The sequence below is a fragment of the Carassius carassius genome, chromosome 17, assembly GCF_963082965.1.
Source record: "Carassius carassius chromosome 17, fCarCar2.1, whole genome shotgun sequence".
Taxonomy (NCBI): domain Eukaryota; kingdom Metazoa; phylum Chordata; class Actinopteri; order Cypriniformes; family Cyprinidae; genus Carassius; species Carassius carassius.
In genome coordinates, this window is record NC_081771.1 from 5397938 (window position 1) to 5412774 (window position 14837).

At 36.2% G+C, this 14837-nt stretch overlaps 1 protein-coding gene across 2 annotated transcripts in view; it reads right to left on the minus strand.

The window, feature by feature from the left end:
* Window positions 1–14837, minus strand: part of tafa3a (TAFA chemokine like family member 3a) — an 85531-nt gene that overhangs the window by 19228 nt on the left and 51466 nt on the right. For both annotated transcript variants that reach the window (XM_059570153.1, XM_059570152.1), the window contains one exon: window positions 6274–6386. In XM_059570153.1, coding sequence (XP_059426136.1) covers window positions 6274–6385 — 112 coding nt within the window. In that variant the 5' untranslated portion in view covers window position 6386. The remainder of the gene's footprint in view (window positions 1–6273; window positions 6387–14837) is intronic.

The following is a 14837-nucleotide window of genomic DNA, read 5'->3' on the forward strand; positions in this document are numbered from 1 at the left end:
TGTAGCATCAACACTGGAAATGTTTGAATTACAAACATAATTCATTTTTATTGTCGTGTCACATTGGTTGATATTGGCTAAATGTGGAGCTGTTGAAAAACTGCTTTCTGAATTCAGTTGCCTCAATTTAAGTCAACATTATCGGCAACCAGAAAATAAAATAAAATATATTTAATCATATTGTCTTACTCACTAAAAACAAGAAACATTTCTTTTTTGACAAGGTGTACAGATGAATTATGTACAATAAGACCAATAACTGCTGAGGCATTGCAAGCTATATACTGCCTACATGGACGACATGCCTATAAATAAAAAGTAAAACATTCAATTTCACTTGGGCCCAACTACCTATTGTGGGTAACTAGCAGAACTTTAAAATTTTTGGGGTGAGGTGTAGTGGAAACTAATATAGAGAGGAAGGGAACCAACAACCCACAAATCCACAAACCCTTCGGAGCATCTCTCACAATAGATCTCTCGCCTCGTCTTCTTTAGCGAAGCATGCCTGCTCGTAAATGTCTTCCAGGATTGATATCATATTATTACTTGCACTTATTGAGTGGGTAGTTTCAAAGGGACAGTTATTAAAGCAAATATCTTTAATTTACGATCTGGGGCCATCAATCTGTTCTGGTAATAACAGCAAGGAATTCCTTATTAGAGTTGAGAGAGAAATATTGAGTTTCCTGACATATCCTCAGCTGGGTGAAAATATAACCATGCTCAAACCATGAAATGTGACTCTACTGGAGGTGTGCAAATGAACCGTGAGAAAAAAGAATGGTCTGCATTATCAGTGCCGCAGTTAACAGAGTGAAATCCAAAACTCTGATTGAATGTCACCATGCAAAGGTATATGTGTGCATTCGAAATCAATTAAAGCGCTTGTTTCCTTACTGAAAAAATGAAAATCTTACTGAGGATCTTAAGTGAGCTTCTACGTAAATATATTGTATACTAATAATAAAAGCTAGAAAGTCCAACAAAATATGTTTCATGCAAAGTTGGTCTTGCAAAGCATACACAGAGTTAGGTCTTCACCTTTAAATGCACGTGGCAATCTTGCTTGAGATTGAGCCCCCCAAAAAATCCAAAGCTGAGTTATTTACAGTAATTCAGCCAGAGACTGAATAAACCCCACCTGTCACACTTATCGTCTCAAAATTTATGGCGAAAATTGCAGGGTCCCAGAACATATAAATGTGAGACTTTAGAAAAAAAATAAAACTGCAGTGAGTAATTTTAAAAGCTTCATGATGGCGATGTTAACGCGCTGTTCTCAGCACTGCCCGCTAGACCGCTGTCAGCACTTCCCTGCTAATTGCCTCCATCAGTTAAAATCATTATGATCCCCTTTTATTCCAGACCAAAATAGAAAAAATCATGTTGCTCGGAGTCACATACTGACTGTCAGGGAGTCTCAATGGCTACTAATGAGATGCTACTCAAGGGTGAAGCCTTGTGTATGAGCAGGGATTACTGTATGAAAAGTCAGATGAGCTATAATGACAAGAAACTAGTGCTGGAGGAACACAAGCTCACTTAAACTGACTATGAAAAAAAAGGTAAAATTGTTAAAATAGTGCTTAATATGTTAAACACATTAAAATAGTGCTTAATATGTTTCAGTATGCTTGCTTAAGCTTATATACTTGATGTTTCAGTCCAGTTTGATTACACCTTGTCAAGCTTAACAATTACTATTGTCCATATTTAAAAATAGTCGTTTTTATATCAGCACTTTTTACAATGGACAGCGTTCAAAGCAGCTCTACAGAAAAAATACTGCTGTAATAAATAACAACATGGAAGTTCACTACTTAGAGACTAAAAACATATCTACAGTATACTGTACTTCTGCTTCAAAAAGTAGTCACCCTCTCATCGACTCTGCACGATAATGGATGTTTTTTAAACTGCTGGCTACTTTTCCTTCACTTCTTTCACCTTGTCAGGCAACAGCCATCTACGACAACTGAAACAATTGTTACTTAAATGTCACATCCAGTACTTGGGTCAAACCACTTTGAGTCAAACATTTATACCATGTCTGTCTGTCTGTCCTATATTATCTACTGTATTTTATAACATCTTTTAGCATCTGTCTATCTGTAAGTCTATCTATATATAATATCTATCCATATAATCTACAAGTGTCTAGTATCTATTTTATCTATCTAAATAGTAACCGTCTAATCTATTTTACCTTGCTAGCATATTTTACAGTATCTATTGTATCTTATAGAATACAATCTGTATATCTATCATCCATCTAATCTATAGTTTATTGTACATTATTGTATCTATCATATATCTACCTAATAGCACCATCTAAACTATAGTGTCTATTGTATCCTAACAGTATCTATCTATCCGTTGATCTGTTATCTATCTACAGTATAGAATCTATCCATCTTATCTATTGTATCTATCTTACATATATCTATCTAATGTATTGAATCATATAATATCTATCTATCTATCTTCACCTCCTCAAACATTACATCATGTTTTTATCCCAGTGCGCTGTGAAATGTATTCCACGAGGAGGAAACACTGACCTGCCCTGCAGACACCAGAATGTCACAGTCCGAATGTTGAGATGTCTTCCTCCTCTCTTTCCCTATTACTAGTTATAGCACTGAGGCATGCATCATTTCCCTTGTAGACATGCGAGCCAACTCTAGGTTGAAATACAGCTGTCAGTGTCAAGCCAGGCAACATGTACGACAATATGGAAATTACCTTAAAGATGATTCTAAAAACCTCTAAAAGTTCATTTAACTGAACAATGCTAGAAAGAAACCTTATGTAATTTATAATATCAACCAAGAAGACCTATAATACCTGCAGAGAAGTACAATGTCAAGAACCTCTTGTGTAGGTACTTGATACTGTACTTGTTCTGGTGTAGTTATGAAATCTACCAGCAGGGGCTAATTGCATCACAGGAAGAGACAAGCCTTCAACTATGTCAACTATTATTTATTTGGACAAACAAGGTAATTAAACAAATGCAAGCATTAACGTGTAGGTGGGTATGTGCAAGTTAATCTTGCACTGTGAAATATTCGGATGATCTCATAGCCTTTATAATTCAATTCAGTTTGGAGCCATATTTCATCTTATCATCAACAGAACATTCTTCCAGAAACAGTTACATCTCTAACTTTATGACCTGCCTAGTGTATCACTTCAAGCCCTGTATCTGAAGAAAAGAGACCAGCTGTCAGATTAAATCTGATAATCAGCTCTTGCAATGTGGTTTTCACGCCTCCATTATTCCAGCATGCATTGCAGAATCTCCCCCTGCAGCTACTGACTAACAAATCAGAAAGTGCTTGATTGCTGTGTATTAATATAGAGACACATCTATTTAAGGAGAAGAGGAGGGAAAAATTCCATCTAATCAACAGTAAGGGATGATCTTATTGCTCTATGTTTTTATATAAAAAGATTTTACACTGATGCAATGGCTCCTTCAAGATCACCCACATAGGACAAAAAATAATAATAACAAATGAAAATGATCTCAATTGTTTCTTCTAGACAGCACTGAGTTTACTTGATGAGCAAATGGAGTTTCCCAACATGTTCTTCCAGGGCCAAATTATCAGAGCTATTAATGATACTAATGCCAATTTTACAGTTCTTACTGTACAGTTTTCAATAGTATAACAGTAGCTCAACTGATTACAAAATAGTGTTGCTTTTCCAATAAGAACTTACTTTTTCCAACAACTAGTATTTTTGCCACTGTTTAACAGTCAAGTGCACTGAACATATTTGTTTTTTGTCTTCATATTACATATTTGTGTTCTGAAAATAAACCTCACCAAATTGAGTGAGAATCATGCTTGAAAAAAAATGACAATGGGTAAGAAAAAATGTAACTCATATTGTGTCATCTCAATATTGTGTGAAAAATAATGTATACACATTTTATGTACAGTATTTATTTATTTGTGTTTCTCAAGTGATTTTGTGTTCAAGTTAATATATTTAAAAACTTAATAATTAAGACAATTAAGAATATTACTTTGAAGTGCATTTTTTTAAGCAGCATCCACAATAAATATCTGAGACAAAAACAAAACAAAAAAACACCTTGGAAGATCAACATTTTCTAAGAAAAAAAATGTAAAAAATTACAAATACAAATAAGAAAAAATTACAAATACAAATCACAAATTGGCCATGTTTATACACAAGACCCCCAAACCAACTAGAACTTAAAGGCATTTCGGATAATTTTTAATTATTATTTTTTTTATTTTTTTTTAAGTTGCCAGATTTTCATCTGCTGCCATATCTCTCCCAACCTTACCCAGTCTTTCTCTCTCTCCCTCTCATGACTACCTAATAAGTCCTGGCATTGCTGTTGTCCCTGTGGTGTTATTGGGCTGATCTGTGCTCTCTTAAGGGTGTGCTGAGAGGTTGACTCTCTAAAGCAGCAGGAGGCCCACACTCCTCTTAAACAGCAGGGCTAAAGAGGTTTGTTTACTGGGTAACACCTTGGCCTGACCTCCCCGAGCCGTTGGGAGTTACTCTGTGATTAGTTCTGTGCTAGCCTGGAGCCGAAGAACCGGCGTCGGGTGGAAAGCCACTCTCTTCCCACCACAGGGTGAATGAATGGCCAAATCACGCTGTAATCAATCACCCTTTCTACCTCCGACACAGGTATACACATCCACCGGAAGAAGGATGGGGCCTCCTAAACTTGTTGCTATCTTTGTCACTGTGCCTGAAACTGTGCATGATTTTATTTAGAGTCGGCCTTCGACTCGATAACAGGAGATTAATTGTCGCTGTTGCTTCGCTTTGTCCCCAATGGGTCTCTGTGGCTTTCGGCTCACAGAGAAAGGATATACTCAGGTATGTGTGTGTGTGTGTGTGTGTGTATGTGTTCAAGCATGACTTTCTCTTTTCACTCCTGGTTGCTACTGTTTGCCACTCGGCCCCTGTGGATGGGGGCTCATTATTGCGATGTGTATTCACATCTTCCACCTTTTGCCCAGGGTTCTCCTTCTCTTTCACTTTGCTGCTTTCTACTTACAATAAGATTTCTGTGACAAGCCTAACACCTTCTCCTCTGGCGTCCCTGTTGGCCTGAAACTGGGGTTCACTGACCTAACTCTGCCCTCGCATCAAGACAAGAGACTTCAGAAAGAAACATCACAAAATGTATTTTTACAGTACATTTTACAGTGCTTTTATATTTCAGTGGTTTCTCCCAGACAAGAGTGATGGGGTTAAAAAGGAGATCTCTGCAATGGCTAAGGGCTGCATGATTAATCAAAATCCATAATTGTGATATGGCTTAATGCAATGATCAAATCACAAAGGCTGTGATTTAATCAAATAAACACATATGCTGTAAAGAGAATCTTTAAGGGCTCCCGGTCTCTGCCAAAATAAAAGCATGATGTTTTTATGGTTTGAAAAAAGATTACCGGTAAGTATTAAATATTAGTATTGTCATTTTAAGTTGTACTGTAAAATAAAATGTTTTTCATAACCTCATATTACAATAGTAATATTTCTTCATTTATTAATTTAAGTGATAATCAAAATAGCTGTTTATTAGTTGTTGTTATTTTATAATAGTATTGATATTGTGCAGCCATACAAACAAGCACAGAAAACCTGTGAAGAAAAGTTTTTTATTTTAATGATTTTCATTAACTGCAATTAAAATTAGATTTTTTTTCTCTAAATTATGCAGACCTTATTTACAATGTTTGTTACATTGTTTATATAGACTGCATGATTTTGAAAAATGATTTGTTAACACAATTATCACATAAACCTATTATCCACCTTCTTTTTATAGCTTCATAATTTTTGCTTTGTCAACAATTTGTGTCTCTTTTTAATTCTCTGAAAGATATCTGAAAGAAAGAACCATAATCGAGACCTCGAAAAAATCTCTGGAGCTTAAAAAGAGCAGCATTTGGATATTCTGCGGATTCTTCCTGCATCTACAACATGAGAAAACAAGTGCAGATCTTTTCGCTTGTTTTTATTCAAGGTAAAGCCAAATGGAACATCATTTATCCACAAGGTCAGGTGGGTCGTTTTTTAAAACTCTAGTACAACAAACAGCAAATAATGTCTATGAATTTCCAGGAAAAATGGACTTCAGAAACTGGAGGTCAAGCTCATTCAATACTACACACAGCAGCCAAGTGGACAAAATCTCAGCTGATACCCTGTTTCCGCTAATGCTTCCTATTAAAGTTCATGTGTATATGTTTGCATGCAACTCACCAATATGGCTGCGATGTGTTGAGGCCAGACTCAACTGACCCCAGAGAGACAGCAGACAGATGCCCAACAGCAGCAATCTCCTGCCCACACGCTGCAGCTCCCGCTCCCGCATCCTACAAACACACACACACACAATACCTGTTTAAACTTAAGAGAAGAAATTAACATACGACTCAATGACATTTGGGAGAAAACAGTCAGTAAACAGCGAATTTATTTTGAATACACAATCAAACACATGGAAATAAGTACTATGGTTTAGTAATCCTATCAAATTGTAAAACTATAGTACTTGATATGAAGGAAACTGAGGCTAGTTGTCACATAGGCTGTATTCAGAGGGCAGGAAAAAATTATTATTATTTTTTCTTTAAATCATAGACCGTACATATTGTTAAAGTGCAAGTGATAAAATCAGATTTATGTGTCCAGACATAACCAACTTATCAGTATGGGCTGCTTTGGTTATGATGCAGGTGCTCCCATATTCTTTAATGAGGCTTTCAAAACAGATGCATCATCATAATCTCCAAATAAGCACCCGTTGAGTCACAAAACTCAGCGATGGAAGTGGCTGGGATATATTGTAATGTTCTGACTTCAGCTTCGTTTGAATACAGTATGAATACTTCTGGCATTTCCGTCAGCGGTTTTGATGATATCATTACGTGTTAAAAGTGTTGCAAAAGATGACTTGAAATCTGAATTTAGCAGCCAGAGCATCTAGAATGAGACGCATATGTAAAATTCAGATTTAAATCCAAATGTAGTTTGAATCAGATTTGAAAAATCCAAGTTTCATTAATATTTTGGCTGTCCTGATTTGAAAAACCCATCTGGATATGAAAACAAAAACAACAAAAAGACTGGATATTTTCTAAACATATTCAGGCAACAGTATAATACAGGTAGGTTTTAACTAAAATCTTTCATACAGTCTTAAAATTGGAAAAGTTGTAAGAATTTTTTTTTTATTATATAATTCATCATTAAATTTATTACTCACAATATTTGATAGCCAAAACAAATATTTAGGAATTTATGAATGTTACACTAACCAATTTATTGTTTCATCAATTGTATTACAGTCCAAAATTTAACTGAAAAACCTGTTATTGTCACTGTGATAACTTCATAATCAGGGCATGTTGTATCAAAAGTTCATGAAATGGCAATTTTGATTTCTAGTTGACTTTAATGTAACACCATACAACTTTTCTGAAGGGAAACATTCTCATTTTACCCTATTTGCCAAACAAAACATTTTACAGTTTCCTCTAATTGGCACAAACACCCAGAAAATAGCCTATTTGCCATGTAAATGTCAGACCAAATATCCCATTTTATTCTGAAATACAGTCAGCATAGTCAAACGAACGACTCCGAAGCACAAAAAGATCTATAAATCCTCAAAAAGCGAGATCGTTTAGAACACTCCAGACACGATTCCAAACAGCCATTAATTTCCTCAAATATCAGCCATCCTTCAAATGCGTTAGCGAGTGACACAATCTCGCTCTTTGGCGGTGGTCTGCTCTTGTCTGGAAAACACAGTAATCTTGATATACTATCAGAGGCTGCAGGCCAGTAATTCCCTCTCTGTCTTTGAGGGGTCCGGAGAGACCAGAACACACAAAAGCAATCATCGCGCCGCCACGCCAAGCTTGTGTTCTGCTTGTGGAGGGAGGACAACAGCAGTATCACAGGCATCTTTTCATGTCTTTTGCCAGCATCCCTCCTCAAATTACAGCAAAGGCGGGCTTCATATGAGGGGCTGTGAGTCTCCGTGTTTGGCAGAGACTGTGCATATGTTCAGTATTCAGTCTGACTCTGGAGGTTTCTTTGTCCTTCATTACTTTACGCTAAAAGAACACTGGTTTGGTTTTTGTGGCCACAGCAGAAGCATGTGAATAACCCAATTTGAGGATTTGATTAAGGCAGGGGTTTTATGAATCAGTACTATTGAATTTGAGGAAATCTGGTCTGCATTTTGCAAGCCAAAAAAAAAGACTTTAAACATATTAATGAACAGTACATCAATATATATATATATAAGAATTAGATTTGTGCAGAGGTGCTTACACATGCAAAACTGACTGCCACAATGTAGGGTGTTCTGGGTGGTTGCTAGGATGTTGTCATGCAGTTGATAAGGCAGATTTCTTTTAGAATGCTGTTAATCGTTTGCATGGTGTAAACTGTCAAGTCTGAGTAACGTGCATAAGCCACACAATCTCGTGTAACATTCATGTCTATAACAAAACTACAACAGACTCTAAACTTCTAAGAGAAACTAAAACAGTGAAGAACACACACACAAAAAACAAGCTTTTCCAAACTTGATTAGAAAACGCAAGTCTTTGCACACATTGTCAGAGCCTCATAAGCATCATTCATCAAGCCAACGTCTTTTCTTTCCATATTTCCTTCGTGCTTTCTTCCTGCCGCCCATACGCACAATTAGCCTCTCTGCCCGCAATAACCGCACAAAGCCGATGGGGTTCACAAGCTTATGAGGTCGTTGACAAGTCACTGGAGTTGAGGTATTGAAAACACACACTGTAAATAGCTGACGTCGCCCTGCATGCACCCAAAGGGCTTGCGCGTATTGATTGAAGAGAGACATGGGTAAATAGGAGCCAAAGAGGTCAGAATGTTTTTTTAACAAACCCAAGTGTGCAACAGCCCTTTCCTGAGTGGACATGTTATGGTTTAAGGGCAGAGCAAACCTTCAATTGCATTTTATGGTGTTAAGAAACAAACAATGTAGTCTTTGACAAGCTCTCATGTCATCCAATCAAATCCTCTGCTTCAAAACACATGGTCTTATTATGGGTATGATCGAGGTATCTTGTTATTCATTTGGTCAAATAAAATATTATGCATGATGTGCTGTAAGGTGCTTATCATAAAAACTTATTTGCATACTGTGCATAAGATACATTATATACAATGCATAAACAGTGAATGTATACAATATTGTTGAAATGTTTGGGATCGGTAAGATTTTAATAAAAAAATGTTTAAACTTATCTAGCAAGAATGCATTAAATTAATCAAAAGTGACAGCTAAGACAATACAAACTGTTACAAAAGATTTATTTCAGACAAACGCTGTCATTTTCAACTTTCTAATCATCAAAGATTACACAAAAAATATGAAGCAGCGCAACTGTTTTCAACATTGATATAATACAAAATATTTCTTGAGTAGCAAATCAGCATATTAGAATGATTTCTGAAGGATCATGTGACACTGAAGACTGGAGTAATGATGCAGAAAATACAGCTTAGCATCACATGAAAAAAATTACATTCTAAAATATATTCAAATAGAAAATAGCTATTTAAAATCATAATCACAATACACTACACAGACAAAAATACTGAAGAAATAAGCATACTTTTCAAATGATCCAAAATTCATCTTTCCTTTGTGGACCCACAATTCTCTGCTACCTCTAAGGTAGTATGACTCACTTTTAAAGCATATAAACACATAAACCAGAGGGAGAAAAGAACCAACAAGTTATTAAGTGGCTTCTCCTCTGACTCATCATCTGTGTAAAACACTATACACCTAAGGGAAACCAACGACAGCAGCTGATTGACAGCATTAAAGACACCAATGAAGGCATTTTATAAAAAATTCAAAGAAGAACATGCATTAAGAGTAAAAGTGCAATTGCCAAACCACTCAAACGCAATAAAGCAAGTAAAGGAAAAAAAAAAACTCCTCCACCTGTTTTCCCCAAGAAGAGCGAATCACTTTCAAACGAGCAATCCAGCCCACCACGGCTGGCTAATTAGTCCCTTTGGAATGCCCCTCGTGCAGATGGCAAGATGTCTGACATATTTATTTTGGTCCTTCACGTCAAATCTCTTCTTTCTCCAGTTCTTAAACTCACCCTCTTCGTCTGAACGGAGGCGGTAAATGCATTTAATCCTGCAGATGTAGAGTCATACAAGTTCTCCAGACTCGCTTGACCTTGCTGCGTGGATGTAAGTGCGCTCATATGAAATAAGCGAAGAGAAAACAAAATTACAGAGCCGCCCAGGTAGGCGCGTTTCCCCACAGGGCTCGAAGGAACCGGGCACGCGAGGCACACGTCTGCCAGCTTGCCAACCGCAGGAGTGCAACTTAAGATCTAGACATCTGCTGGGTGAAGTGGGGAATCAAAGAAGGAGAAGGTCTGAAAGGAAAGAGAGAGGGATAGAAGTGTACAGAGGAAGAAAGGAGGGCCTCAGGTGTATTTATGGGTCCACAGCAGCATTGATGGGCCTTGACAAGTAAGAGCCAGGAGGGGAAAACAGACGTTTGGGCACTAGGCAATTTCAACAAATAGGATTCAAAATGGTACTTAATTAGTTTCCTTTTTCTACAAATGCTCACTCAAACGAGGTACTTAACCTTCAAAACAAAATAAATATTATATTAGCTGTTTTATTTTCTATGAGGGACCCTATGAGCTTGTTGTTCAATTTAGGACATTTGAATATAATTAAAGGGATAGTCATTCATCATATTTCATTCATCCCATGGAAGTCAAAGGGATCCTAAAATGTATAGTTACTAACATTCTTCAAAATATCTCCTTTTATGTTTGATAAAAGAAAGTAAGTCTTGCTGGCTCAGAACACCATGATGAAGAGTAACTGATGACATTTCACATTTTTGGTGGATTATGCCTTTAAATGGACTATATATATATATATATATATATATATATATATATATATATATATATATATATATATACCAGAATGGATAACATGGCTGTGAATTTGCCTAAATTAAGCTTTCACTTCATAGGAGCTAGTCTACTGTGAACCAAATGTTCTATTTTCTTGAAAGGATTTCGACAACAAATCTTTTAAATACTAGATCTTTTGTTTCTTGATGCTCCAAACAAAGAACAAGTAAATGAATGTGGACAATACACAAATATATTTATCCAGAGAGCAGAGTCAGACAGTATTGTTATCCTTGACTCAACAATACGACAAACAGCATCAAAAATGTGTTTGTCTTGAAGTTAATAGAACAACATATGGTGGGCAGAATGCATTTTCTGACACTGTCAAACATGTAAAACAAACCTTTTGGTTCAGTCGCTGTGAAAACTTCTGTAACAGCCAATATGGAAACTTCAAAGCTCAGCGTTTGATGGCAGTTGGTGAAATCAATTGCAATATGTGAACATTTTTACAAATGGATTCGGCTGTATTTGAGTTCAAACCAATATGCAAAACAACAGCTTTCAGTTGTCATTGTTTTAAAGGAATTAAAGTGGTGCAATCTGTTCGGCTTAAATGTTCGTAGCATAGTTAGCTAAACATCTAATATAAAAACCTATAGATGACCCGACCTCTATTTTCACATAAAATGCATGACATGCAGAAACTAAGATTGTTCTCTTAGTTTGTCTTAGTTTGTACTCTGGTTCTTATTCAAAGGACGACGACTAATGCTGTATGGTTTTTACTGACAGCCTGGTATGCCATACTCTGAGCAACTGGAGCAATTTGTTGTTAAAAAAAAACGAGGGAAAAAGGAAAGAGAATGCAATATAGATAGAAGGAAAAGAATTCTGCAATCTGCATGATTACACACCTGTATGAATGTCAGAGTTGAACATAATTTTCCTTGCAGCCTCAAGACAGGCTTTTCAAGAAGTGGTTGTTAAAATACAGGGAAAGCTAGTCGAAGTCTTGAATATCTCGTCTGTATGTCAAACCGCAGACTGATAACCTTCTTGTATTTCACCGAGCTGAGAATACAAAGGGTTTCTTTGTTTTTCCGGGTGATCTTTCCACTTCATGGCACAGCAGAAACTCCTCACAAATACTCCTGTACTCTTCATTTCCAGATGAATGATTTCTGCACTGAACCACTGAAAATCTGTCTTTAGTCTGCCTGTGAATGTGGAATGATTTTTAAAAGTGATGTGGTCGTGTTGGTATGAAGTGGTGAAACTAAAGACATGTTAGCATCAAGTTGCCTTATCTTCATAAGCCAATATTGCTAAACCTAGGCTCAGTTGAATATGTCATGTAATTATAGTAGGGGTCTTATACTCAAAGTACAATGAAACGGTTTACATGCACGCACACACACACATTTGTGTCAGACTGCACTGTGGATTCGTCTAACTCATTCTGCAAGTGTCTCGTATTTTCCAGGCCTCTCCTCAGAGGTCCTGCTGAGGAAGAGAGGTCACAAATTTTGGATTTTGAACTAGCACACAACTCCGAAGAGAAAACGAAAGGAATATTTCAAATATGATGTCATATCAGAGGGCATTTTTTTTCTATGGGTGAAAAATACAGTACAAAATATGTAGCTATAATTAGGTTAATTCATTAAATAAGGAATAGCAAAGTTGTTCATTCAGATTACATACTCAGAATTACATTTTAATTACTTTTTTTTAATGCTGAAAAATGAAAATGGTAGATGGATTAAGAAAATAACCCTTTTATTATGTTCTGACCTGATTTTATTTTATAATATAATTTATAATTTATAATTATAATTTATAAAGTTAGCCGTTAATTATAGAGTTTAATCCTATTATTTCAATTATGTATCCCCCCATTTTTTTATTAGATTTTGCATTTACCAGTTTAACAACTGACCTTATCATGACATTTTCATAACAATTTACCATGGAAAAGGAAAAAAAAATATCATTAGGACATTTTGTTGTAACAGTAACACTGTCCTATTTATTCCATTTGATTTTAAAGGTGATGTCATTTTTACAGTATTTGTGAAAAAAAAAACACCTTTGGCTATGTCAGAACAAGACCAATCTTTTTAAAGGAAACAAATCAGTCTACAAACAGCCTACTTAACAGCGGTCTCTGCACGTGAACATATAGGATAAAAAAATGTATTCGACATTGAAAAATTACACGCTACATGGTAAATTCAGCTACGACCTGCCATCTTGTGCATTTTCCGAGCCAAAGTCTCTAGGACCTCAGCGAAGTGCATTCTGAATAATCAGTATGCAATCAGTATGCGACCCTGGCTGCTTTTAACTGTTTCTTTGATCTGAAAATTTGTCTCTGGCTTATTTTAAAAACCTTCCCACTTTCCCTGTTTGCAAACTACTAGTATTTTTCCCCTCATCAAAGCCCAGCCGCTCTCTCCTTCGCCGACCGAGATTTCACTCAAGCAGATGATTGCTAAATGCTAATGCTAAAGCACGAGGGGGAAATCTGACACAAATTGAAAGCATATTGAAGGCCAGAAGAGCCGTAATGCGATCAAAGGCATGCTGAGTGGATCTCCAGGCTTCCCCCTGTGCTTTTCAGCTGACACCGTGTCTGCCTGAGCAGAAAATTATGCTTCTGTTTTTGTCAATCATAGGAAACTACTCCTCCTTCTAACTGTGAACCCTGGAGTCTGAAAGCTCTAATGCTGATGACAGAAACCCATAAATTGGCACGAGATAAGAGTTAAGAGGCATTAAAAGAAGTCTTGAATTGAAATTCTCTGCACAAAGTAAAGCTTTGCAGTAGAGCGTTATGTAGGAAGTAAAAAGAACAAAAACAAAAAAACACTTGCTAACAGAGTGACTGAGCATCACATGACATCATGCTGTTGTTCTCTGCAAGTGTCAATCACCTCACGGCTCACTCATGGACTCAAACAGGAAACACTCTTTACTGTCAGTTAACATCAGACCACTACGTTCTCCCATCACAAGCAGACCACCATAAAGCATTGGAAACTGCAGAGTTTGTATCGGAGAAATGCCCAAAACAGAATGATGTACTGTGATATTTACTCTATGACTGCGTGTTCCATCGATAATTGTGTTTTCTGTTGCACTTGTCATCTGTACAGACAATAACAGCAAGACATTTTTACTGTAAGCCACAGAAGAAAGAATGATGCAATAAATAACATACATTGTCTGAAAAACTCTGTTTTCGGCAACCAGGTTCCACATGTCTACATGTCTCTATATATTCGAATTAAACCTATGAAAAATACATAAGAATTAACAAGTAGGCCTAGCAGTTCACCAATATACCATACACACAAATCTACTGGCCAATGTCACTCCAATTATGCACTTTTTTGCATCATTTTTGCATCATACGGATCAGATAGGCATTGCTTTCTAAACTAAAGCACATCACTTTTTAGAAACAAGCTTCCTTTTTAGTTGATTTACTTGAAAATTTTTACTTGATTATTCATACAATGCCAAAAAGGAAAAATATTATTATTATATACTAAATAAAAAGAAAACAGATAAAAATAGAAAAAGAATAGAGCAAGCTATTAGATGCTTTTTTTATATATAAATAAAAGAATAGTGTGCAAGTCTAAAAGGGGCACGTTATTTTTAAGAATAGAATTAGAATAGAGAGTGCTAGAGTCAGAGGGTCAAGCAAAGATGGAAGAGATTTGTTTTTAGCTGATTCTTGAAGATGGCTAAGGACTCAACTGCTCGGATTGAGTTGGGCAGATCATTCCACAAACATTATATTATTATAGCTAACAAAAATTAAAACCATAAAAATAAACATTTTCGTTACTTGAA